The 26,870-nt window shown below is 29.9% G+C and overlaps 1 protein-coding gene across 1 annotated transcript in view; it reads left to right on the plus strand.

Annotated features, from left to right (window-relative positions):
- Positions 1-16,147: 16,147 nt before the first annotated feature.
- LOC123292548 (alpha-mannosidase 2) overlaps positions 16,148-26,870 on the plus strand; it is a 44,607-nt gene continuing 33,884 nt past the window's right edge. Inside the window, exon 1 of the mRNA XM_044873262.1 lies at positions 16,148-16,623. Within this exon, the coding sequence (XP_044729197.1) occupies positions 16,309-16,623 (315 nt within the window). The 5' untranslated portion in view covers positions 16,148-16,308. The remainder of the gene's footprint in view (positions 16,624-26,870) is intronic.

The raw sequence follows: 26,870 nt of genomic DNA on the forward strand, positions 1-26,870 counted from the left end.
AAAAGATGTTGACTCAAATCACCTTGAATTGTAGTTGACAAATTAGTCGCAGAAACGATGCAGTGAAGTTCAAATGTTAATTCCGAGCAATTTTTCTAAATAACATTTTGTCAACCTATAAAAAAGAAGGGTAGTTTAACAAAAAAACAATAGTGATTTCAATTTTTTGGCTACCGTGTACATTATTTAGAAGTTTTAAATATTCCTACATACTTTTCAGAATAAGCAAATTTTTTTTATAAATAATGACTTTTTTTCTTTAATGAAAAATTAGAAAATTTACAAGTATAGTTACTTCTATACGGGGACACACTATATGTAATTGACTAGTGGTAAACAAGTAAAACTTAAATTTTATGACAATAACAAAAATATTTGAGTATTCCACGTAGAAGGTAGGGTTTAATATCAGCATGGATCAAAATCTTATCTACTGAAGATATTTTAGATAAAGATTTGTAACAATTCCAAGTGCAAGCTTAGGGTACCCGGTATATGTTAGAATTTTATGGATACCCGGTATATGTTTGATTGAATGAATGTTAGTTATAAATAATATTTAATATTATATTTGTACGGAAATTAGTATTTAAGATTTGACGTCATTAATCATTTTCTTTATTCTATGTATGTTTATGAACTTTCTCATATTATCTATCAAGTGTAATAGTCTAGGAGTCTAACCACTTTCTGCAGACGATGGATGTTTATGACATAGAATAAAATATAACCTATAACCTGGTTTATGACTTCACCCAACATTTTTTTAGTGTAATTTTATGCGCTAAGCTAAATTTTCGAATACAAAATTCAAAATCATATATAATAAAACAAAAAAAAGTCTTTGTGATCTTTTCATAAAGGTCACCGCTTCCGAGTTATATCTCGGAGGATTTTGTCTAGTGATTTTTAAAGATTATTTATTGATGGCATGCTCTAAGCTTCCATTATTAAGCCTTTTTTCAACTTTGCGCGAAACCATTTTTTAGTTTTTCTAACTTTTCTAAACATTAAACAATATCAACTCGAACACGATAACCTAAAAGCTCTAATTTTTTTTTTTGTTTATTCGATTGACTTGAGAAAAAACTAACCTATATAAACTACTAGGGGAAATCAAATTGAACTCAAGAAACATTTTTATTCTGATTAATTTTAATTAATGAATACACATTTATTTCAAATGTAGATTTAATTATTATGAAAAACCATGTATTATAATTACGTATATAAGAATAAAAAAGGTTCTTTCGCTTTTATAATCCACAAATTTGTAATATGGTTTTATACTATCTAAGACCTAAGTAGAATAGTGCTTGCTGAATAAAATAATGGTATCTACACTATGTAAGTATGTGTTTGTTTATTAATATTTCCACTGACAAAGTGAGAAGAAAGATACTTCTATTTTTTTTTTTTTTTTGAGAAAGAGTGATTCCTCTGTCTTTACTTACATGAAGTAAAAAGCAAACGATTGCGTTATCAACACTGTCTGTACATGGTATTTCATGGTAGTTCGAACTGTCATGTCATTCACGGAAATTATCAAGCCTATTACAAGTTTTTTTAATCGTCCCGACATCCAGCCCTGTGACAATCTTTTTCCTCTCCATTATTACGTTATTCTATCTATTCATGTCACCATTCTTGTACGAATTACTTAAAACTTTTTGTCAATGTAAATTTACTTTTTTATGACAATGGTATACATACAACGTATCAAAGCTCTATATCTTCTAATGCGCGTACATAGCATAAACGCGGATTGTTTTACTTTGCTAAGTTTTACATGCGTTTCCAATTTTAGATTGATACCGCAATATCTTACATTCCAATCGACTAATAAAAACACAAATAGGACATTTTTTTTGAAATTTATGATTAAATTTTCTGTAATACTCGTATATTTTTATTCGTTCATCTATATTTGAAGTAACATCCGAAATGCTCATTTTATTTGGAAACATTTTACATAAACATAGTTTATTTTTACTTATCCTCTATTCAGTAAAATATCCATATTCGTCGTTTTATTGAAAAAACCTTTTAAAATATTATTAAAATTACAATCTCTTTTATAATGAAAAAATTTCATCTTTTTTAAAATTCCGTACTTTGATGAAAAAACTTAGTTCTTGAAAAATTGAAATTCCATGAAAGTACATAGTTAGAAAATTAGAAAGTATTTTTATTTGTTTTACAATCTGTAATTGATACGTTTTAAAGTGGCAACTTATAGGTGCCTTAATTTTTCTGGTAGAGAAAAATCGCGTCAGCAATGCTAAGTTATCATCATCAGCATCAACATGTTTTTTCTAGGTATATCTAAAGCTATACTCACAATATTTCAACACACTGAGGTACACTGGCCTAGTGGCAGAGCAGTGAATTCCGACACCAAAGGCAAACATGCGGTCTCGGCTGAAAAATTAATACAAAAATTAATTATTTTTCATCAAATTCAAAAATTATATCATTTAAATAATCACATATTTATCAAATTTAATTATCACATATCAAATCTACCTTGGTGCAAAAACAAAAAATTAAATTGGTTTCACGTGTCATATAATATTAGATTAATGTTAATAATTTTAATACAGAAATTATCAAATTTTATTTTTAATTAAAATCAGTTTGAAAATTCAAAATATAGTTTATAGTTTTGAAGTGAAAACTTCTTTAGGCACTTTGCTCCATACATACCACATTGAAAAAAAAAACTGTTACCACCACATTTGTTTTTTATTGTGAATAAAGTTTAATTTGAAAGGTAAAGCTTACCATGCGATCACTGTAGTTAAGCAACATTGTTCACACTTAGTTCTAGGATGGGTGACCGCTTGAAAACACTGTGTTACTTTTTTAATTATTTATAATAGTTGTTTATAAACACGTTAATAATTTCGGTAGTCTTTACGACTGCCTCCGATTTTTATTAGTTGATAACTGTATTATGTGTGCTATCTTTACTCAAAAAGCTATATCACTTACGTAATATTCATTGCCTATAACTTTTTGATCAATAGAAATTATTATTAGTTGTAAATTTTTTATAAATAGTTATAAACAGAAAGCGCTTTTATTTTTTTTATTTGTTCAGATGTTAGCTTTCGGGGGTTAATTGGGAAAACAATTATAGTAAGTACTTCAAATGTCTCCCCGCTTAAAATGAAAGTGCTCGTTCAAGTGAACAATCTGAAAAAAAAAATATTTTTGTAATTGGCTGGTGATTACTCTTTGATCACTCGCTTTTATACCATTTATTCAAGAATGTACGCCATGACACACTTTTACAATAGATAGATTTATTCCCAAAATGTCGTTAAATTTTAAAGAAAGGTACTACGATAATTTATAACAGAATCCTTTCAACGCGGATTCGACTCGCACTTGACCGATTTTATTATAATATAATCTGCGATGTATAGTGCTTTTATAACACAATTTTATTTCAACATAAATATTTATATTTGTTTTTTCCTTTACCTACATGCGATAGCTGCATTTTAATTAATGATTTATTTTATATCACAGTCATTTAATAATCACATAAACATCTTACTTTATGGTCTTGGAAATCACTATTCTATATCAAAATCATTTAATAATCGCTTAAACATCTTACTTTATGGTCTTAGATACAACGGACAATTGTAAAATTTGTAATTACCTCGTAACAAATCCAATTTGTACGTTTGATTGCTGGCAATATCTTCCAGCAAACCTTCATGATACAAAAATTGATCCTGTCACATTTTTATTTCGAGAAATTCTATAATTTCTAAAAATGTTCACATTTTCATTTCAAGCTCAAACTTAAAAATTATCAATTAACTTTGAAGTTGTTGACGATAATTGTATTGCAAATACTCAAAAATTTTATCCAACAGAAATGTTGAAGCATATTGATTTATTTGAATTCGTTATGAATTTTAATGAAAAGTTTAAAGACGACATCTTGTAGAAAAATTATGTAACCTTTCTTGACCATGGGACATAACATGAGACTAGACAATTTTTAATAAGCTAGAGTTTAATGTTTCCAATTTAACTAAACGTTAATTTTATTATAGACACTATTTATCTATTATTATTTTATTTTATTTTATTTTATATAATACTAACGTTCACCCGCCTGCTTCGTTTGGTATCAATGGTATCAATGAACCCTTTCCCCCTCATTTTAACACTTCACATCTTGAGCATTAATATCAATTTTAAAACAAATATAATCCGTCACCCCCATATAACCTCAACTTATCTCTCTTCTTTATCATCTCCAATATGATCTTTGATCTCAGTATGCTGCGTTTTTAATTTTCTATAAATTTTGATCAAGATTTTCAGGAGAGTATGGTCAAAAATCAAGTAAAAATAATAAAGATTGGATGCGAGACAATCTGATTTTATTGCTGTATTTCCGGCTCCTGTTATGCCCGGTACGTGACTAGTGTTTCCAGCCAACCAGACCGACCAGGCTTCCTTGATTATTTCCTCCTCTCTCTTGGCTCTTTCTAAAGGTGTGAACACTGGTAGTGTAGATTCAACTTTTTTTAGGGATGCAAATGTGTTATTGTGAATTTAGCTAGCTTTTCAGATAAGGTCCTCCTTGAGTCTCGCCCCCTTTCTTTTTAAGAGTTTAAATTTGAAATTATTCAGCGAAGTCGACGGAAAATGTCTAGCTTTTATAGTATAAATCCTTGTTGAATAACAAATTAATGAGTTTTTATAGGTTATATTTGTATTTACAGAGTGTTCACGAGTTAAATAGGCAAACTGGAATTACATGTTTATGATCTCAAAGCAAGTAAAAATATTCTCTAGCAGTTTTCTCGGATACCTTCGTGCGAAAGATATTCACTTATTAATTTGTACAGAATGAGTTATATAAGTGATTTTGGATCGAGAAAAAAAAGAAAAGTCAAAGGTGTGCGGTTTATTGCTATACAATTCTTACCTTAAAGCATATGTTTTGTAGTTATCATAATGGAGCTTTCATGGTTGCGGACATTAGAACAACGCCGAGTACTTTCCAATAAAAAATCAATTGATTATTATTATAACCGTAAAAGAGAATAATACAAGAGTTTTTATTAATATTAATGAAATTTTTAATTATCCTATCGTGGATTATTTCGGTATTTGTTTCCTCCTTCTAAAGGTTCTAGAACTAATTTATGATATCTCTTGAACGAAGCATTTCCGATCAGGCAAAGAAATTCTAACTTGTTTTGAGGTTCTAAATACAATTGTCTCGATCGTACAATCTTGTTTTTTTACTGGCATAGGGAGCGATTCGGACTAGACATTTTGAGCTATCGAGTGTCCGAATTATTGAGACTATGTATTTTCAATTTGACTATTAAACTCGAACACCCTGTAGAATATATACAAACAAACGTTTAGTACGTACAAACGTGGCAAACATTAAATGAAATATTTTATAGGTTTTCACAACATTTTTTTTATTGAATAGTGAAAGAGACTTTAATCAAAAGAATGTTTTTATATTCTAAACATAAATAAACGTAGACCGTATTATTGTTTACGATAAAAATAAAAATAAAACTAAATATTATTATGAGCGAGAATTTTGCTTTTCTAAACAATAATACTAATAAAAAATAAATATATAAGTTAAAATCTAATAAAAATAAATACATTCTTGATTTATCATTACTTTCTATATATTTTTGTTGATTTTTCTTTTCATTATTTATTTATTTACTTGTAGTTGTTGATATTAAAAAAAAAAACAAGTAAAAACAAACAATTGACTGAGTTAAATGTTGAAATACCATGTATAGACAGTGTTGATTACTCTATCACATTACACATATACCTGTACATGTCACAATTACGAGTACATAACTGAAAAATCCCATATTAATACATACTATAAAATTTGTATATGCTAATGTGTGCTCTCGTGAGTAAACAGTGATGTTTACAAAAAAATGTTCCAAACAAAACTTGTTTATTTTTTGATAAGGAATAAACTTTTGATAAGGATAAACTATATTGTTCTATCTCTAACGGTTTACAAGATCCAATTGACCTATATTGCTCATTTATGAACTCGAGCTCATTTTTTTCGCCCTGAGTGCGCTGTAAAAATTTCAGCTTGATATCTGATATATAATTTTCGTTTTTGAGTGGTCATGTTCACAGACGGACGGACGGACGGACAATCGAAAATGGACTAATTAGATTATTCTATGAACACCTATACCAAAATTTTTTTCGCAGCATCAATATTTTTAAGCTTTACAAACTTGGGACTAAACTTAATATACTACGTATATTTCATATATATATGGTATAAAATAATTATCGATAGGTTTGGTTAATTTTTTTATTAACGTATTACTATTTTACGCAAAAAATCCGCCATTTTGTTTCTCTCTTTCAAATATCTATCTAAGAACACTTGGGTTTTTAAGACGAATATAACGCTATCTTATCTGTTGAAATTCATCGGGCCGTTTAGTAGATACGAGGTTATAAAGAAAGCTTGAAAAACATAACCACTTCTTGATAGTCGGGTAAAAAGCGATCCAGCTTTTTTAAAAAAACAATCCGTTACATAATAGGTTTCGGATACTGTGTAATAACGGGTAGTGGGCTCTTTATAAGTCCTCCGGCGATTACCTCACCGCTTTGCAGATGGATACCTCACGTGTCCAATTAATGTTATTAAATCTCCCTTGCTATAACAATTGAGATTATAAATGGTATTGCCGATATTTGAACATAATTTATTACATTAGATTTGTATTTATTTACACTGCTTACTAATTATTATTATTAAACAGAATTTATTTACAATAGTTTAAGTATTTGAATAAATCATAAATAAATAATTTGAAGTTTATATGCATGTTGACTTGTTTAGAAATAGATTTCAAATTCATGTCACCACTGGGCATCAATCTGTCTGCTTTGTAATTAGATACAATTGTTTCTCTTGTGTATCATTTCAATACCCCGAGTGAATTGGATCAATTTTAATTGATATTTGGTCTAATTTATGAAATAAAGGGTTGTATTGAGGAGTTTTTGAAAATGCTGAAAAACAAAAACCCATCAATTTTTCCACATTACTTTTTCGCCATCTTAATCACAATTAAAAATTAATCTCGATTGTTCTTGGTTTTGCAAACAGGCTTGAGCGACGATCAGATACCAAATCTTGGGCCAAAATCATATAACTTATCTTAGACGATGGCACTACTTATCTTGAATGTTTCATTCAGGATAAGATCTTAGTCTAAATATAGAAACTAGAAACCCTTAAAGTCATTAAGGAGATATGCAAGGATAAAATAATATTAGGGATTTCAATAAAACTTAATAAATACATTTTTTGATTAACAAAGTTTCCAAAAATCACAAAAAATCATCGGGTATTTTATTATTATTTTATCGTTCAAGTTGACTGAAAAAATGATGAATCATATTTCAATTGGATATTTCTATATCAAAAAATCTAGAAAGTGTGATAAAAAACTATCTAAAATATGAAGACAATCTTGTAGTTTAATTTAATCATGAGTTCATCGAAGATCCATCATTTGATGAACAGAAATGACTATAGTAAAAGTATTGATGATTGAAGAGCGATATCTGTATTATCAAATTTAGAAGCAGTACTTGCACACAATATATTATATATTTTTGTGTAGTTGCATGGTTTTGTAAAACTAAAAATAACACATTATTTGACTACAAAGCATGTATTTGGTTTATATGTATGTACCGTGCAATAAACCAAAAATTGTTTTCAATACTGTAGTTTTACGATCACCTTAAATGAGTAATTTTGCAAAAAAGGGCAGCCACAAACGAAAAATGATTAACTGGATAATTTTAATAGTAATCAATCCGTGTCGCTAAACTCAGAAGAACCTGTCTGTAAACAAGGTAAAAAAAATACTCAAAAAGCTCCTTCTTTGTAGAACGAACTAATTCTCTGCGCAGTAATTTAATTTATAATTTACGTACGTACTTACAAGGTACATATAAAATATATAATATTATTATACTTTAGGGATGTGTAAACAGTTTGTAAAATGTCATTCTAATAAACTTTAACTGACAAATTAACATCAAACAATATTGTTCATTTATTTAGCACGCATACAAGATGCTATAAAGTTATTGTGTTCTGTAGAATGTAGGTACATAAGATACTACAATAGGTAGAGTTTGTATAGACTAAGAACTAGTAAAACATTGTGCAATGCTTACTTTTCTTCTTCGTAAATCTTACCTGGGGCTCCTGGGGCTGGTGGCTTTTGGCTAAAAATTTGCCTACTTCATTCTACTTTTTCTCGATTTCCAATCATTCCTTTTTTTAGTCTTCGCAAATCTAACTGTTTGTAGTATGGGGACCTTTCTCTTAAAAATTTTAAGACAATTATAACGACACCTTAACTGTCAGAATCCATTGCAGTGTTTGGAAGCTACGAGGTAATAAGCAAATTTCAACCAAAGTACATAAATGCTTACATACAAGATACGCGGGAAAAACATAACCATTCCTTGACAGTCGGGTAAATAATTAAGCTGTAAGAATGTTAACCGGTCCTTGTTAATTGTCACTCTTACGCTATGGCGTTGCTGATGCAGGTCATAGTCCGCCTTCCATGACAATTTGATTGTACACACCAAACCTACTCAAACTGTGACCCGCATAGATAATTTTGAATTTTATTAAATTTTGAGCTTCAGTAATAGTTGATTCGAAAATTCAATCTTTGTTAGTACAGTTTTTTTTTACTTGAATGTATTAAATAAATGAAAAAAATCCATTTTGACAGTTGGTTATTACCATAATCACACACCAATTTTATCTCGAAATTAAGGTTTATCCCCTAATGAATAACTGAAAGATTTTTAAAACTTTTACTAGTTCTGTAAATAGCGTAACACATGCATATAGCGTAATAAACGAATAAATTGTTTTGTATCCAGTTTTTTGTAAACATATAGTTTTCGAGATTTCTTTTATGATTTAAGGGGATATTACCTATCTGCTATTTAAAATTCCCCAGATTTTGATTTAATGAAAATTTAGTCTCTTTTTTCGACGATTTTACTACATTATATATTTTATTGAATTACCTTGTAGTATCTTGTAACTGAAAAATCTGTTTGTATGTACTAAGCAGTATTCTATCTTCATTTTACTTAATTATTCGTTGGTAATTACTCATGTTATGACTGCTTTATGTCTGTCTTATTTTTAGTAAACGTTTATAATCTTTTTTTACAGGGTGCATTTCGGTTCACATCAAAGACTCAATGATTCGTAATAAACGAAAACAATAATTGTGAAGGATATTTCAGATTTAAAAGGTGCAAGAAGATAGACAAGGATACTTTTTTTTGCTACAGGAAAAATTTGGATACAGAGTTTCTGAGATATCGCAATATTTGGATTAATTTTAGTCCGTATCTCAAAAACTATTCGACCAGTCATCAAATGCACCCGATTTTTGAACTTTTTGGGTCAAAATTACCTTATATACTGAGTTTTATCGAAATCGGAGATTAACAAAATTTTTCGATTTTTTGCAATTTTTTTAAGGGGTACCCCTTTGAAAAAATCGAGAAAATCGCAAAAAAATTTTTGTTTTGGAATTTGATGAAACTCGGTGGATGGGGTAATTTTGATCCAAAAAGTATAAAAATCCGGTTAATTTAATGATTGGATTCAGAGTTTCTTAGATATCGCAATATTCGGATCCATTTTAGTCCGTATTTCAAAAACTATTCGACTAGTCATCAAATGCACCCGATTTTTGAACTTTTTGGGTCAAAATTACCTTATATATTGAGTTTTATCGAAATCGGAGATTAACAAAATTTTTCGATTTTTTGCAATTTTTTTAAGGGGTACCCCTTTGAAAAAATCGAGAAAATCGCAAAAAAAATTTTTGTTTTGGAATTTGATGTGGTAATTTTGAATATCATCGAGTATCGTAACTTACTTACTTTGTTTTATAAACCTGACAAGTCTTAATCTCTTATATAATAAATTATTTGATAAAAATGATATAAGATATTTTGAAAATGACACCAAACAATTAAAGTTAAGTATTATATTCAATTGGTGTTACCTTTAATGATTCGTCCAGGTTCAGGTATTTATGATGATGATGCAAGTTACACTATATTCAACATTTACAGCAATTAAATTAATAAAACCCTCGGTAATTATTACATATATATTTTGTTTTTACAGAATGTTTCAATCAAATTTTATCACATAGAATACAAAGCGTTTTTCGATTTCCAATAATATCCATTAAAAAATGCTATGCCGAACATTAACTGAATGTGTCTGCTTCCAATCGGTAACAGAAATGGCTTATAATCCCTATATATTATAAATGTGAAAGTAAGGATGTTTGTTTGTTTGTTTGTTACGCTTTCATGCCAAAACTAGCGAATGGTTTTTAATGAAACTGTACAGCAATATAGCTCATACATCAGAATAACACATAAGCTATAAATTATAAAGATACAGATATTTAAAAAAAATTAAATTTAATCTGACATTTACTATTTTGAATTTTAACAGAAATCTTTAATTTATGGTTGAAAATAATGATCACAGATGAAGCAGAATGATTATCATTTCGAACCATAAATTAAAGATTTCTGTAAAAATTGCAAGCTGTAAATGCCACAATTCATGGCCACCTTTCTGACATACTCAATGAATTATGACTATTTTACAATTAAAAAAAGGAAAACTGGAGGCTATACAGCGGTGGTTTTTACTTTTAAGCCAAGTAAAGCGGGCGTGTATCAAGCTGGTACTGAATATATCATTTGTGTGGGGAAAAAAACTGTAAAAAATTGATTTTTTTCTGTCACTTACTTACAGTCTATGAACGCATTTTCCCATAAAAGGATGGTGAGTGGTTGATAATGTTATAAGATACTTATAGTCGAAAATTCTAAGTTATAGAAATATGTTTATTGATACACATTGTCTGTATCACATACTTATTGTGTATAACAACTTCTTGGCTTTGGATACTTATACCGCCAGTAAAATAGAACTTGTTCGAATAGTGAATGCTTTTATATACTAATTGTGTATAAAACACATAAAAGACTAATGGCCGAACAATTAAATAATATAGTAACACTTAATTACTGATGAGGGTTTTAAACTATTATTGTGTTATGTATGGATAGAACACAAAAAGAGCTTTAATCATTATTTCAAATTTAACCGACTCTAACAAAAATTCTTACTATTGTCTATAAACAGTGCCGCGTTAGCTTTAAAAAGGTCGTTGGCATTAAGTGAGGCTGAGGCTAAGGTTCTGATTTCGGTCAAGTATCTTAAAAAATGTGACCTACCATCTTGTGTGACTGTGCAAAAGTTCAAATCGATATTCTTATAAATAACAAAAATTTGAGAATGTCTTCATCTTCAAAAATTTTGATAATCAGAAAATTTTTCAGAAAATAAAATTTACTACAATTTATCCCCTAACAATTTTTCTCTAACTTTAATATTTAAGTAATATTAACGTTAAAAAAAGCATTTTAATCAGTTTTAAAATAAAATTATTTGAATTTGAAATTATTACTTATTTGTAATGATTTTATTGTTAGCAATAGAAATTTTTTAAATTATAGAGGATAATTAACGAAGGCTATATCTTAAATAATTGTACATCGCTATGGATACATTTGTTGATATTTATGCCTGTAGTTATACCCTATATACATATATACATACATAAAGGTACAGAACCATATCCTAAGAAACACAACTAATTATTATAGCAGAAATGAAGCAAGACTTAGATGCGGGATTATTGACTTAGTACGATCTAAGAAAAGAGTGGTCAAAAAACTATAAAAAATGAAAATAAATGAAGAAAAATAAAATTGCTTAAATACAATTCCTAGGTATTTGTTTTGTATAGAACTCAAAGAGTAAAATCTATTTATTTATATAAAATTAAACATTAATTAACTTCTTGAATCTTGATTACTTCTAGTTGTTTGCCTAGTAAATGAAAAAGTTTTTTTTTATCTACTAATGTATCAAAAGTAATAGTTGGTACAGAAGGGCACAAGAAATAAAATACATTTCTTTCATGCGCTTTACACTTTACACATCATAATCAACACAGAATACGATAGCTTAGAAGCAGAACTACACTTTATACATCATAATCAACACAGAATCCGATAGCTTAGAAGCAGAACAACTGATAGAAGATCATGTGGAGTTGAACTCATAATCTGAGTACAGATACTCTGATTCAAAGCATTTTCTACGTTATATCTGATGGCATTATTTATGAAATCTACCTCTGAGTCCTTTAGAAAAGTGTGAAAATTTGGATATGTTTGACAGTGTGCTCATCGGTTTTCTTGTGAGGCCGGGAGTTCTGTTGTAATTATGAGTTGGTTGGATTGACTTTGTCGACAATAGAGGAGTTGGTTAGGTTCGGAAGTTCTTAGCCGCAACTTAAGTCTTTGAATAACATGAGAAAAATTTTAGTGCGGTGATTATTTCGAAGATACAGGATTTGAAATCCATAGTTGTCAATTTTGGCAATCGAATATCTAGGTCCAAAAAAATAAACAAACTTTTGATTGATTTTAACAAATTTATTGTCAAATAATTTTTAAAATTTTGGTTCGCCTCTAAACATGAACTCCTCTCAATGGATTCCAAAACTTGAAAGTAAAAGTTTAAATTATCAATAGATAACAGGATTTTTTATCCGCTTATCTTGTTAGAGCGCTATTGTGTATGCTTTTATGAATATAAATAATACTCTGAAACATATTCACATTTATATTCATATGAACTCGACTACTATAATACACTGTTGCTACTACTAAGCCATCCACAAATTTATTCCGGGTGTATGAGTAAAATATTCAATAGATATCACTAACGAACATTGATTTTCTCATTACACGCATCGACACACCAATCACATTTGTAAACATTGGGAGAGTTTTTACACTTAATAACCGATTTAGGTAAATATAAGTGTTAGTTAAATTTGACCCAGGCTATAGCATGATCTAAAACCAGTATAAAATAGGCGGACTATAGTTATATGAGAATTTGGGAGAAATGCCTGCAGGCTGACGGTCAAAAAACCAGAAAATTTGCCGATCGGTTATTGAATTTTGAATTATAAAGATGTTTTATACTTTTAGATCCAAGCAGTCTTAAAACTCGAATATTGAATTCCCCATTTCAATGAATTGCGTGTAAAAGCTCACTTCAGAGTTAGCCAAGGCTATCCAGAAACAAAAGACAAACAAATACGTCTGCCAAATATTAAAGTGCCTGCCTGGTTGCTTAATTATTTGTTAGACGAATCCGTTTACCTTCTTTTGCACTTTGAGGTGAATCTTGTATGAGTTCCCGGTGTTAATAATTTTATACTTAACAATTTTTGTTCAAATTATTTTTCTCTGAAATGCAGAGTTCTTCAGAAAAATTGAGGAAACCACCAAAAACACGGAAAATTATACATTGATATAGACCTTTCAGAAAATATGAAAGATAAAAAAAGTTTATATACAAATCGCTCAGAAATTTTACGCCCGATAACTTTTGACCTTTTTTCAAATGCATAATTTTCGAGTAAATTTCAAAAAACGTGGAAAATCTTTCTGAAAGCATCCCCTTTTTCGCGCATAAAAAAATTTTACTGGTAAAAAGCTGAAAATTGGCAAAATAGGCATTGGTGAACACCCACAACTTCAGTTAATCATAAGACTATGTAAATTGTATAAATTATGAATTACAAACTAAAAATCCATATCGTATATTGTCCTTATTCATGTCTTTGTTGATGTTATTTCGGATCTCGAATATCAAGGATCCGATAGAAAATATCACAGCCAAATTATCTACCATAGTTACATGTAATAAATGTATCTAAATTAATGGTAATACCTATCTCGAATTGATGCATAATATATTTTCCATCTTCAAGGTTACGTATACGATAATCAAATCTTGTGCTCAATTGGTAACAGACATTCTATGTCTACGTACACTTGAATGCAATAAAAATGAAATAACTATTGACAATACACGTGATAATAATTTTTGCCACATTTCCATAGATAAATTTTGTATTATATAAATACCTATTTCGACTACCAAGTTCGTGCTGTCCGTCACCAAATTAGCAACGAATAACATACACAATAAGAGTTATTACGATTAGTTATTTCATACTGATGAATGGTAGTCGAAAACGTATTTATATAAAACAAAAATCGATCTAGGATAGTAGTTTAAAATAAATAAAGATTAAAAAACTTTATGTGTGGCCTCTGTTATATGGATCTGATGGATCTGAAAAGCGGAGGTTAAACTCCGATATTATTATTATTATTTATATAGACTTTGATGGTTTTTTTTTTTTTTAATTTTTGGAAATCCAAAGATAAAAAATAAAACGCCAAATGTTTGGCTTTTCGTATGCACTATTTACGTTAAAGTCGAACCAATTTGTATATTAGCTGCATTCTATTGGACACGTCGGCGGTATATCAATCAATCATGCCACTAATGTAAATAAATCACCACATGATTACAAATGACAAATACAGAAAAATAACTAACTAGAGACACGCTTGATTAACAAATAAAAGTAGTTCATTTAATAGATTCATCATTTTATTAACAATAAAAATCACGTAGTGATTATCACAGTATGACCATATTGTACGCTTAGTCGCCTTGGCGCCTGTCGATTGAATTTATTTCTATGAAAATTTATATAAAAACTATGTTAGCATTTTGTTCTTTATGAAAAACAGCAGTAGTCCAGTAGGTATCTATTCATTTCTTTTACGAAGTATTTTATGTTTTGATTATATAGGACGGTTTCAAATACTTTTTTTGGAACATCGAGCACTTTTTGGATGTTTGTAATTGAACTCAGTCAAGACAGGTGGACCAATCTAGAAAAAATTAAAATCCATGAAATAAATGGTGGAAACGCATATAAATAATATATTACATTACATCTTCCTATTCAAATGTATTCAATTGCGCTCGCTTTATTCAGATATTGTGAATTGGTATTCATTAGAGCTATGTGCGAGTGCAGGGAGCTCCACTGCTGAAGGCTCAAGCCAGGCCAAAGGCCAGGTATAGCATAGTTAACTATCGTATATGACTGATCTTTTATTTTCCTTACTTTCACATTTATAATATACAGGGATTTTGTGTTAGTATTCAAAAAGTAGTGAGCGACAATGCATTCAATTGTTTTCGAATAACTAATACCGTTTTATATTGGATTAATAGAGAATGTGTAGACCGTTAATTGAATGTTGACCCTTAACAGATTCCAACAACATTCGACTCATGATAGACAGACTCAAATAATAAATTTGGATTTACAGACGTACAGGGGAGCAGACAGGCATCAAACATGATATTATGATATTCAATTGTGAACGTAAAATGAATATTTCCGGTCTTCACACTGATATCAAATAATTAGTTAATTTATTTTATTAAAATATTAGTTACACCCTATGGCTTTAATTCTATGCATGATGTATCATAAGTCTCGCCGTCTCTCTTGAAAAAGACTTTGAAAAATCAAAATATCTCGAAAATTATCCAGAAGTTTTTCGTTTCAATGTACCATTGTCAATCTTCACTTTCGAATTATTTTCATCTAAGGAATTCATTCTCTAGAGATGCCGTGTGACTTTTGGTAGACCCTGTATATGCATTCGAACGTAGCGCAACTAAGAACTGATCTAAGAAATTTGCATGAATACTTCTTCAAAATGAGATAAAAACATTTAAAAAGTCATTTGTATTCTTGATCAAAACATTTACTTTTATAGTCAGTTAGCCCATATCAAAGCGAAATGTATATGATCTTTATATCATACTTATTAAAGATGGATAAAGGTACAATTGTTAGTAAGATGAAAATCAAGAAAGTTAAAAGAAATTTTTTATTTGTTTTTACTTACACCAGAAATTTTTCCCAAAGATTTTTTGTTTTTTTTATGTATGTAGACAGAAAAATTTAATATATTAATTTATTTTTGTTTTTTATTTCAGATGCTGACACTTCATCAATAAACACACTCTGAACGATGATCAGTGTTTCAGTGTTTTATTTAACGAAACTATAACAAAATGTAATAAATTTTAAATTTAAAGCCACAGACGTGTGAATTTTAATAACTTTTTAATTAAGCAAATTTTAAAACTAGTTTATAAATAAAAATAAGTTTGTAAAAAGTAAAAAACTGAAAATGAATCTACTTTCATTGAAGCTACATCGGCGACTATCACCAAGAGCGTTCGCTTTAACTGCAGTGTTATTAACAATTTTATTATGTGTTTATTATTCGGGTTTTACTCAAGACATTCGACAGGGACCATCACCTTCGGGATCTTCATCTCGATCCGCGGCTGGTTTAGTTGACGATCAACATGATCGTATTGTGAGAACTGCTGTGCGTAATAGTTTAATATCACAGGATACATCACTTGCAACCTGCCCTCGATTAGGAATTGAAGAGACTGAGATTGATACGTTAAAAGTTTTTAGGAAATTTGACTTTCAGGTAAGTTGCTTTAAGTATTTTGTTGCGGTTTTAAATATTTGATGTTTAGGTACTTTATAAAAATGAATAAAAGTTAATACGAGTAAATGGCTTTGAACTTCTGATTGCTTCGATGAAACTTTCGATTAAAAGGATATGGGACTAGTATCAAGTTCAAGTTTTTTTACAGCTTCTTATCGTGGAAAACTATATTTTTTGAATTTTTTGTGCAAAAATATTTTTAGAAGCCAATTGTTAGAAGTACCACATTTTTCACACATTTGAAACCATTATTTGTTGCAAATACAAAGCAAAATAAATTATAGGAAATAGAATCGAAATCGGTTTGCAATGATCAATTATCTTACTATTATATTAGCACGAACAAAGTCACGGGTTAGAGATAATTTTTATGTATAACAATCATTAGTTTTTTTCAAGTAATAAACTATAGAAAATTGCTTCAAAATTCGAATAGCGTCTATATCAATCATACCATAGAGAACGAAAAATTCATTTATCAAAATAAACACTAAACATAAATTTTCAATTATATTTTCAAAGTATTGTTTACATTTAACATAAAATTTAACTAATCAATCATGATAATTTTAATTTTCATGAAGAAAATCATATTCACATTTTATTTATATGAAACTCTCTAGGTAATTGAAGTAGTCTATAAACTAAGCAATATTTTTACTTTTCCACCTAAGAAGAAGATAAATGATAGGTGCTTAATTTGTAAGTCAACATTATTTTGTCACTAGAGTGATACCCACCCGCTTCGCTGGGTTTAAAAGTAAAGATTGATAAAGATTGCTCTCGCTTATCCCCTTTCTATAACACTCGAAATAATGGTAAGGCTAAAATATATGCATGGTTTTCTATTTTCTTAAATGTATAATAGTCGTAATTATTCATTGAGTACCTAAATCATAAAGATGGCCGTGAAATATTTTAACTTGACTATTTTTACAGAATCTGTAATTTATGGTAATGTCAAATGACTACTTTTACTATATACTTTTTGGTAGCTTTTCTCAAAGAATGTTGCAAATTTTTTATCGTCAATATCATCGGAATCAGATTCTAAACATTGATGAGCAAATTGTTGAAAATGGCACACTAGTCTTGTTTTCTGATTACTTATGATCATTTTTGAGTTTGTAAATAAAATTTATCTTTCGGAAATTTTAGTGCCTAGATATCATATTCTTTATACTTACAGAATATGAATTACTCTTCATACAATATGGAACACTTCAAGTGATTCATATAATAAATAATTTGAGAACTATATAAAGGTTATTTAATAACAATACTGATCACTTCAGTGTATAGTGAATGAATGATTCGTTTTCGTTCCCTTTTTACTGAAACTTTTACTAAAGCATTTAGAAACTTTACAGACAAACCATTTTTTGTGTAATAACCGCATCCACACAATGTGGGTAGCTATACCTTAAGAAATAAATGTCCTAGACGGTTTTGAGTATGACGTTCCCAAAGAGTACATTTTTATTTTGGACTAGCAGATACCCAACCGCTTTGCTGAGCAATTTCTCCTTTAGACTATCACGTTATAGCCCTCACTTACCAATTTTTTTTTTTTTGGGAACTCTAAATTTTTTTAAAATGCTGTTTTGCCTATGATTCTCGCTGACATTGATACTTCTATAGGTCCAATCATTAAATTCATCTGGTTTTTATACTTTTTGGATCAAAATCACCCTATCCACTGAAGTTCATCAAATTCCAAAACAATTTTTTTTGCGATTTTCTCGATTTTATCAAAAGAGTACCCCTTAAAAAAATTGCAAAAGATCGAGAAATTTTTTGAATCTCCAATTTTGATAACATTCAGTATATAAGGTAATTTTGACCCAAAAAGTAAAAAAATCGGGTGCATTTGATGACTGGTCGAATAGTTTTTGAGATGCGTACTAAAATCGATCCAAATATTGCGATATCTCAGAAACTCTGCATCCAATCATTATATTAACATGATTTTTTTACTTTTTGGTTCCAAATTACCCCATCCACCGAGTTTCATCAAATTCCAAAATTTTTCAAAATTTTTTTTTGCGTTTTTCTTGATTTTTCACCCCTTAAAAAGTTAAATAAATACTGTTTGTTAACTCTTACACAGGCTGATAACTTCCATAAGCACGTAAGGTATCATTAAACAAAATCAAGATTCTGTATATCATCATAAAAGATACTTGTAGTCTTCAAAAATATTTTTAAGTTTCCAGGAAAAATATATATACTCACTTATCCTTGCATATTTAAAATCAACTAGTGCTCTTGGTCTAAAGGGTGTAGATTCGGGTCATATGCTCACAAAAAAATGTGAATTTTATAAATATGTATAAAATTTACTGATGTGGAAAAACATCTTAGAATATTCTATAGATATATTGAAAATTACATTGCATTATTTTTAAGGATCACGTATTGAATCCTTTCTTATTTTGTATAGATTTGTTTTTGAACTGTGTCAAGACCAAATTGTAAATGATATAAAATTGTTTATTTTTAAATTGATTTTCACCATTGGAAATGAATATCTATTGAAAAAATTACTTTTTTGTTTTTTAATTTAAGTTAATTTTATTTTTCTTTCGTAAAATCAGCATGATGCATAGCTTTATCCTTTAATTCTTTCATTCATAGCATGCAAAGCAAGTAAAATATATTTATGTTGCATCAGTGCCGCTTCCCATTATGCGTGACCTACCTGACCGCACACGAAAAAGGATGAAAAACAAAATAAAATATTTATGTGTAGGGTTTGGTTTAGTTTGGTTAATTCTATACCCTCCCAACAAAACCTTACATCGTAAAATGAGGGCGATCAAGCATAGAAATCAGCTTAGCTTCTAGCTTTGAAAAATTCAATGAACCAAATGAAGTCGTGATTGAGCAGCATATTTTTCAATCATCAACATCATTATCGGACATTAGTGTTTAGCAAGTCGCAATTATTAAAGCTAAACTAGTCTGTATGATTGGTCGCCAGTACTTAAAAGTAAATCTTAGCTTCTTTTTTAACCCAAAATTATCTGACACATCAATTATACTGAAATCTTCACAATGAATGGATTTTAAAAAATGCGCATGATTCAAGTATGCATTTTTGAGGAAACGTCTGAACGCTCGCACAGGGCAAGAATTACTTTCAATTCGACACTATATGTTAAATATTAACTAAGGACATTCATTTTTAATGGAAGCAATAACACAAATAAAGTTGTATTAGGGAAACCTTCGAGTTTTGCTACCATTTGCACTTAAGGGTCTAATGTTACACAATGTAAATAGTAACAACTGTGAAGTATTTACAAAATTGGCCAAATGTGACTCAGAGAAGTCCCTTGGACTCCTCACTTAATACGAGTAAGACAGTGACAACCTAACCAGCGAGTTAGACAGAGACAACATTATTTTCTAGCTATCTCTTTACTATTAGAGAAACTGAGATAGGTAGAAGATTCGTATACCCTCCTCTATGAGTAATGCGGACTTGGATAAAGGGACATACAATAGAATATATTGCACACAATAAAGCCATAACAATGGTGACTTCGACTTAAAATAACTCGCCCATGCCTGATATACAAACTTAAAGAATAATAATTCATTTATTTTGTCATTGTACAGGTAAAAAGGTATTTTGTTTTCAAAACCTCGTCATATTTATTGTTATTTGTTAAGTTAAATGTTCAAACTTTTAGCAGTATTTATTGTTTTATAGTTGGATAAAATTGAGAAATATTTAAATAAATGTATTTTCTATGAAGGGTGTCCCGAAATGCTTTAGAAATCATACTTTTTTAAACAATTTTGGATTTACATACTTTCGAAACGTGCGAATCGTTTTAAAATGGTTTTTATTACTTGGGTGAAAAACAACGCTGACGTATAAGGAAACGAATTGAAAAAAAAATAAATCCGAAAGCTCATTTTAAAGATCTTGATAAGCTCAAAAATCACTGATAATGTTGAATAGGTTTCATTAATCCGATGTTTTACAGTCGCTTATTTTGCAGAATCGGGAATATTCGTCAACTTATAAAGTTTTTCTTTGAAAAATGTGACGGAAAGTCTTCTAAGTCGGAAGCCGTCGTTTATGTTCGTAAAATATAGTACAAACCGGGACGTGATCGCTGCCTTCTTCTTGTTCGGCCAGGTAGATATTCTCTCTATCGACTAGAAGTCCATGTACTGTATAGCAAACATGGCCGAGTTATTTTAAGTCAAAGTCACCATTGTTATAACTTTATTGTGTGTCTCTTTATGCAAGTCCGCATTGCTCATAGATGAGAAAGCGAGACGGGTATACGATTCTTCTACCTATCTCAGTTTCTCTAATAGTAATGAGATAGGTAGAAAAAAATGTTGTCTCTCTGGCTTCCTCGTATTATTGGTTGACACTGGTTAGGTTGTCGTTGTCTTGATCATTATTTAGTTACAGAAGTGTTCGGGACTTTGCTGAGTCACATTTGCCCATGCCTGCTGTATAGTCAAAGATAGCTAAATATGTATTTTTTTGGGTTTCAACTTTAAAATACGGAAAGATGAGAAAATACGGGACATGTTCCCTATTTTAAAAAAGGAAAACAAATATAATCAGTTTTATGTATTAATATAAATCCTTAATTTACATATTCAAAAATAAAATGGTGAAACCCTGTATAATAAAAATGGTTGATAATGTTTATATACTACCTACCTACATACAATGTTGTATGTTGAAAAGAAGGAAATATCTATGCTGACAACATATCAGGAGGAGGACATTGAACAAAGAACGGGAAAATAACTATATGTGTAGTATATTTATGGTGTTTATATACATAAATACGTTGTGATTCAGGAATTCGAATGGCAACATAATTATTTTTCTAACTATATTATGCTCAGGTATTTATCTATCTATCATAATAATCTGGCATTTTAATATGGCGGTACATTCCTTTTGGTCCGTGAGTCCATAATGAGGAGCAATGCACGTGAGTTTTTTAAATATCACAAAGCCAAAATAAATCATAGAATATTATACATAGATAACGCGAAGGATAATCTAGTCTGTAATTGTATGCGATATAATGAATGAGAGAAGACTGTCAGGCTAGTTTCTATGTGTTTTTATCATAGTCATATGTCATAATCATATGATGCATAGAGATTGGCCTGGAGGACCGAGCACAAATACCAATTTAAATGTCCCGGTAATGTACTTTCTTTCGTATATACACCAATAGATGTCAGGAAGAGTCATATTTTGTAGTTTTAGTTTCAGTTTTTCCTGAAAACACAACTAAAACGACGTTTTTTAAAAATGAAATCTAGCTAGATCAACTTTTTGCCCCAAAATAACTTCTGTATACACAATTTCATGAAAATCGTTGGAGCCATGACCGAGATTGTTGATATCTCGGAAATGGCTCCACCGATTTTCATGAAATTGAGTATACAAGGGTTTCTTGGGACGAAAAGTTGATTTAGCTATATATACAAGAATTGCTGGTTTAAATATATAAGATGAAATAAACTGATACATTATGGACAACACACGTTTGTATATATTGGTCTAGAGATGAAGATAGCTGTACGTGTACTTTTTTTACGCCTTTCTCTATAACGATCAACCGTTTGAATGAACTTTTCAAATCTTCTATGAACTTTTCAAATCTTCGAATCATCAGAAGTAAATTCGTAAGCTTAACCTGAATCATTTAGTAATAGTAGGTATAGCTAGTGACAGCCGCTACATTATATGATTGTTCTTGAACAATAAGTATACATGCCGACCGTTGTAAGAAGAATAAGATGTGAAACAGAAGAGACAGTAATACCAAAATATTACAACAATATAAATCAAAAGCACATAGGTACCTATAACCACTCTGCTAACAAATTTATAACACTTATTTTTTTAAATGTTCTACAGTATGTTAGCAAAGTATACATTCAGTAATAATGGAATAGTCAGGCCAAAAAAAATTCGTTGAATTTACTTAAGCTGATCATTTGAGGTTTGGTTATAGTAGTTGTGTACACACACATGCTGCGGTCAATTATGCAAACGATAGAACAGGGGCCAGATACATGCTATCGAAACGGTGCAGTTTTAGGTGGTACTAAAATGAATTTACTAAGCTGAACACTATTAAACAGATTGTATATTGCATATAAATAACAGTTATGATTGTCAGTCAGTTAGATGTTAGAACAGGGTTGGTCAGTTAGCTCTTATTTATGAACAATAAATAGATAAGATTCATTTATGATTTTCATGGTATTTCGGGAATTTATTAAAGATGAAAAATGTTATACAGCTTGTATATTGCATATAGATAACGGTTATGATATAGAGTCAGTTAAACAGTAGAAAAGGGATAGTCAGTCAGCCCAAATACTATAACAATTCCTCAAATTATCAGCTTTAGTAGCTTATCAAATATCACTTTACATTTTTTCTTATGAATCTACAATGGTTGGACCTAAGCAATTACCTCAGATGTTGGCACGCTTTAAACACTCAGTCTACATAACTCTAACGTCAATGACAAGCTATCATAGGCGCGTTTATCAGTCAATAAAAAATGAAATGAAATTAATAAAATTTCATTAAAAAAATGAAAATCCAGATGCTATGTCTCATGAAGGTTACCGTCATATGGTTACCGTCTCTACTGTACTAATATAAAACTTTTCGAATTTATATAAATAAACCACATTATTGGAACACTGACTATCATCATATCTTGACAATATTTGTTATTACATTTTCTACAACATATACCCTTTTAATTAAAACTCATTATCGTTACTTTAATTATCATCATTTTAGCTGACAGAATTCATTTTCTTACACCGATTTAAAATACAATTAAATGCAACTCACGTATAAAATATACTATTCGATTTTATGTTATTTGTTCCTAAAGGATTCATAGAGCATCAAATTATTTCATTTATTTTCAGCACAATAGATAATTACATTTTTATAATATTTTATCCATTACTCATTTTAGATTATTTTTGTTTGCTCGATTCTCGAAAAGTATAAGCCTAAAATTTAAATTGTAATTTCAAGCACTGGCTGTTATACCACTAACTCTATCGATTTCCAATTTGGATATGTTACAGATATTCATATTCTACCTGGCCTGGATACTTTTATTTTTCGAAAATCCTGTTAATTGTTACAATTTTCATTGTTTGACCCTCAGGTACTTTTTCTTATTCCAATGTTTTCAAAACGCAAACGGTCAAAACGCAAAAAAAAGCTTTTGTTTTGGAATTTGATGAAACTCAGTGGATTAGGTAATTTTGATACAAAAAGTATAAAAATCAAGTTAATTTAATGATTGGATGCAGAGTTTCTGAGATATCGCAATATTCAGACCGAGTTTAGTCAATCTCAAAAACTACTCGATCAGTCATCAAATACACCCGATGGATAAGTGGGAGCTATAAAGTGATAGTCTTTGTTTTTAAATGAGACATTGACCAGCAAAGTGGGTGGGTATCTGCTAGTTATTAATAAAAATTTGTAATTTTTCAATTGTAAATAAAATTTATTGTACGGTAAGTTTATCTGTCTGTAAAAATTATCAAGTATCGATGATGTGAACTTAATATAAATACGATGCAAAAACGGAACAATAATTGAAATTAATTGGTTGATAGAACATCATTCAACCTGAATATTCTAATAATATTCACTTGATTACACCTTTCATAATATGAAAATTATTGTACTATTCAATAATTATTAATAAAGGTTAGTTCTAACAAGCCAATCTTATGTATTCACCAGGCAAGTATTTACATTTCATTACCATAGAGAAAGTAAACTTTGTCTAGTCTAGTGCTTAGTAAAATAAAAATAAAATAACTATTACAAAAAACATTTTAATAAATTTACAAAATTTTAAAAATCCCGAGTTTATCGGGTACGGAACCATAAACACGCACTTGAAGCGTATCTAAGAACACTTTGCATTAAATTACCTTTTTCCTTAAAACCTTCTCCAAACTGAACCGATTTTGAGATTCATCGCCTACTTTTTAGTTGTTCCTGGAACGGAAGCCTAAACTCGAACTTGAAACATAGCTAAAAACACTCCCCATTTCACGCCACATAGGCTGTACGATGATTTAGGCTCTATGATGGCGTACTCCAGTGGATAGCTTGGATTGTGTGTATACATAAAGGGATTGATCGAAGATTTTTATCATTTTACCCCCCGAACTTAAAGAAGGAGTGTTGTAAGTTTGGCCGCTATGTGTGTCTGTCTGTCGGTCTGTGGCATCATAGTGCCTAAACGGATGAACCGATTTTTGGTTTCGTTTGAAATATCATTTCACGGAGTGTGTTCTAAGCTATGTTTCAAGTTCGAGTTTAGGGATCCGTACCCGGGAAAAAATTGGGCACGATCTTCAAAATGCTTTTAGGAAAAAGATAATTTAATAGAGAATGTACTTATTATATGTTTCAAGTGTAAGAATTCCGTACCCAAAAATTTGTCGGGAGTTTTTTAAATTTTGTATATTTCACTTGTCTATTTTTTGGACTCGTAGAATCGATTTTAATAGTTTCAGAAGTGAAGCTTCACTCCACTCTTTTTTTTTTGGGTTGTGCGCTCCTGGAGTTTGTAAAGTCATGATTTAGATAATTTCCTTTGTTATTAGATTCGTAAAATTAACGGGTTCCAAACTCGTCCGCGCCCCCTTTACCCATGATTTTAAGCCAACCTATATATTATTTGTTTATAACATTTCTATAAGAATTTCTATTAATAATTTTCTTTTAAACTATTTTCCATTAAAAAATAGAGTACTCGTGTAGCCACTAGTCTATTATTTTATATAATTCACCATAAAACGTTTTTATGTACCTACAAAAAAATGAATTTAATAAGAGTTATAGCAAGAAAATTGCAACAAATATGTAAATGTTTTAGAAGAGACTAACGGTAAAGCTTTCAATATTAAAACTATATCTTCACTATATTCCTACATATAAATAATGCACGTAATAAACGAACATGTGTCACGTATAAAATAAGCTGTTTAATAGGCTAATGAAAAATGGAGTCTAGCTGTGTTTGTAAAAAGTGCATTATATGACGTGTATATGGATGGTGCATTAAATGACAATGGTTTATTTTAGAACTAGCTGTGTACTACCCGCTTTGCTAGGCAATATCACTTCCATATATCCCCTTGCGTAGGGGTTACAGTTTTATAATGTAAACATCATCCTCTTTTATTTGATACCCTACTTGGGTATATTTGAAAATATTCGATTATATTCATCGCCACTTTCTCGCTACACCTTGCCACCCCGCTTAACCCCAAAGGTTAACAAATGAAATTTACAAAATTTAAATAACCCCCGACAAATGCGATGTATTCCTTGTAAACCGATTTTTGAAAACTTAGCTATAAAATATTCTCAATCAAGTCGGTTTAGGGGATACGATGCCACTGAGAAACACACAGACGCAGAGATAAACACTTTAAACTTATAACACTCGTTCTTAAATCAAACGATAGATTCGATGGTGACTCTCCGTTAAATTACCTTTCAAATGAGACCAAAAAAATTAACTCGGTTCATTCGTTTAGGCGCTACGATGCACAGACAGACACAAACACATACCGGTGAAACTTATAACTCACCTTTTTTAGTCCGGGTTCTAAAAATTTGTCTCATCAGAGAGATGAAAGCCGATCTGATACCGTCTCCTGTACTAAAACGTTTTAACTTTCTATGTATTTCACTGTAAAACAAATCATACATCACTTGAGGAAACACTGCTACTTTATTCAGTTACAAATATTGACTGTAATGAAATCCAACAAATACACAATTGAATCAAAACAACATATTGTAGGTGGGTGTATGTACATAATTTAAATGTAGCAGTTTGTACGCTAACGAAAATAAAATTTTTAAAAATTACACTGGTCGACATGGTTTTTGCCCAGTGATTATGAGTTGTAAAATTAAAATCAAGAAGTACACGGTGACTATTCATCAACCATAGCCGTTTCACAGAATTTCATGTTTCGTAGAATATTTGGAGCACAACTTATTATTGTTTGCAAAATGTAGTTTCACACTCCCCTAAAGGGTTCAAATAACATACCAAAAAAGGAGTCAGTTTCAATTCGTCAAATTATTCAAAAATCGAAAAAGACCCGCATTGCAAAAATTGTGGCTGCACGAAAAAAGTTCCTCCAAC

Source organism: Chrysoperla carnea, chromosome 2 (assembly GCF_905475395.1).
Source record: "Chrysoperla carnea chromosome 2, inChrCarn1.1, whole genome shotgun sequence".
Lineage (NCBI taxonomy): Eukaryota > Metazoa > Arthropoda > Insecta > Neuroptera > Chrysopidae > Chrysoperla > Chrysoperla carnea.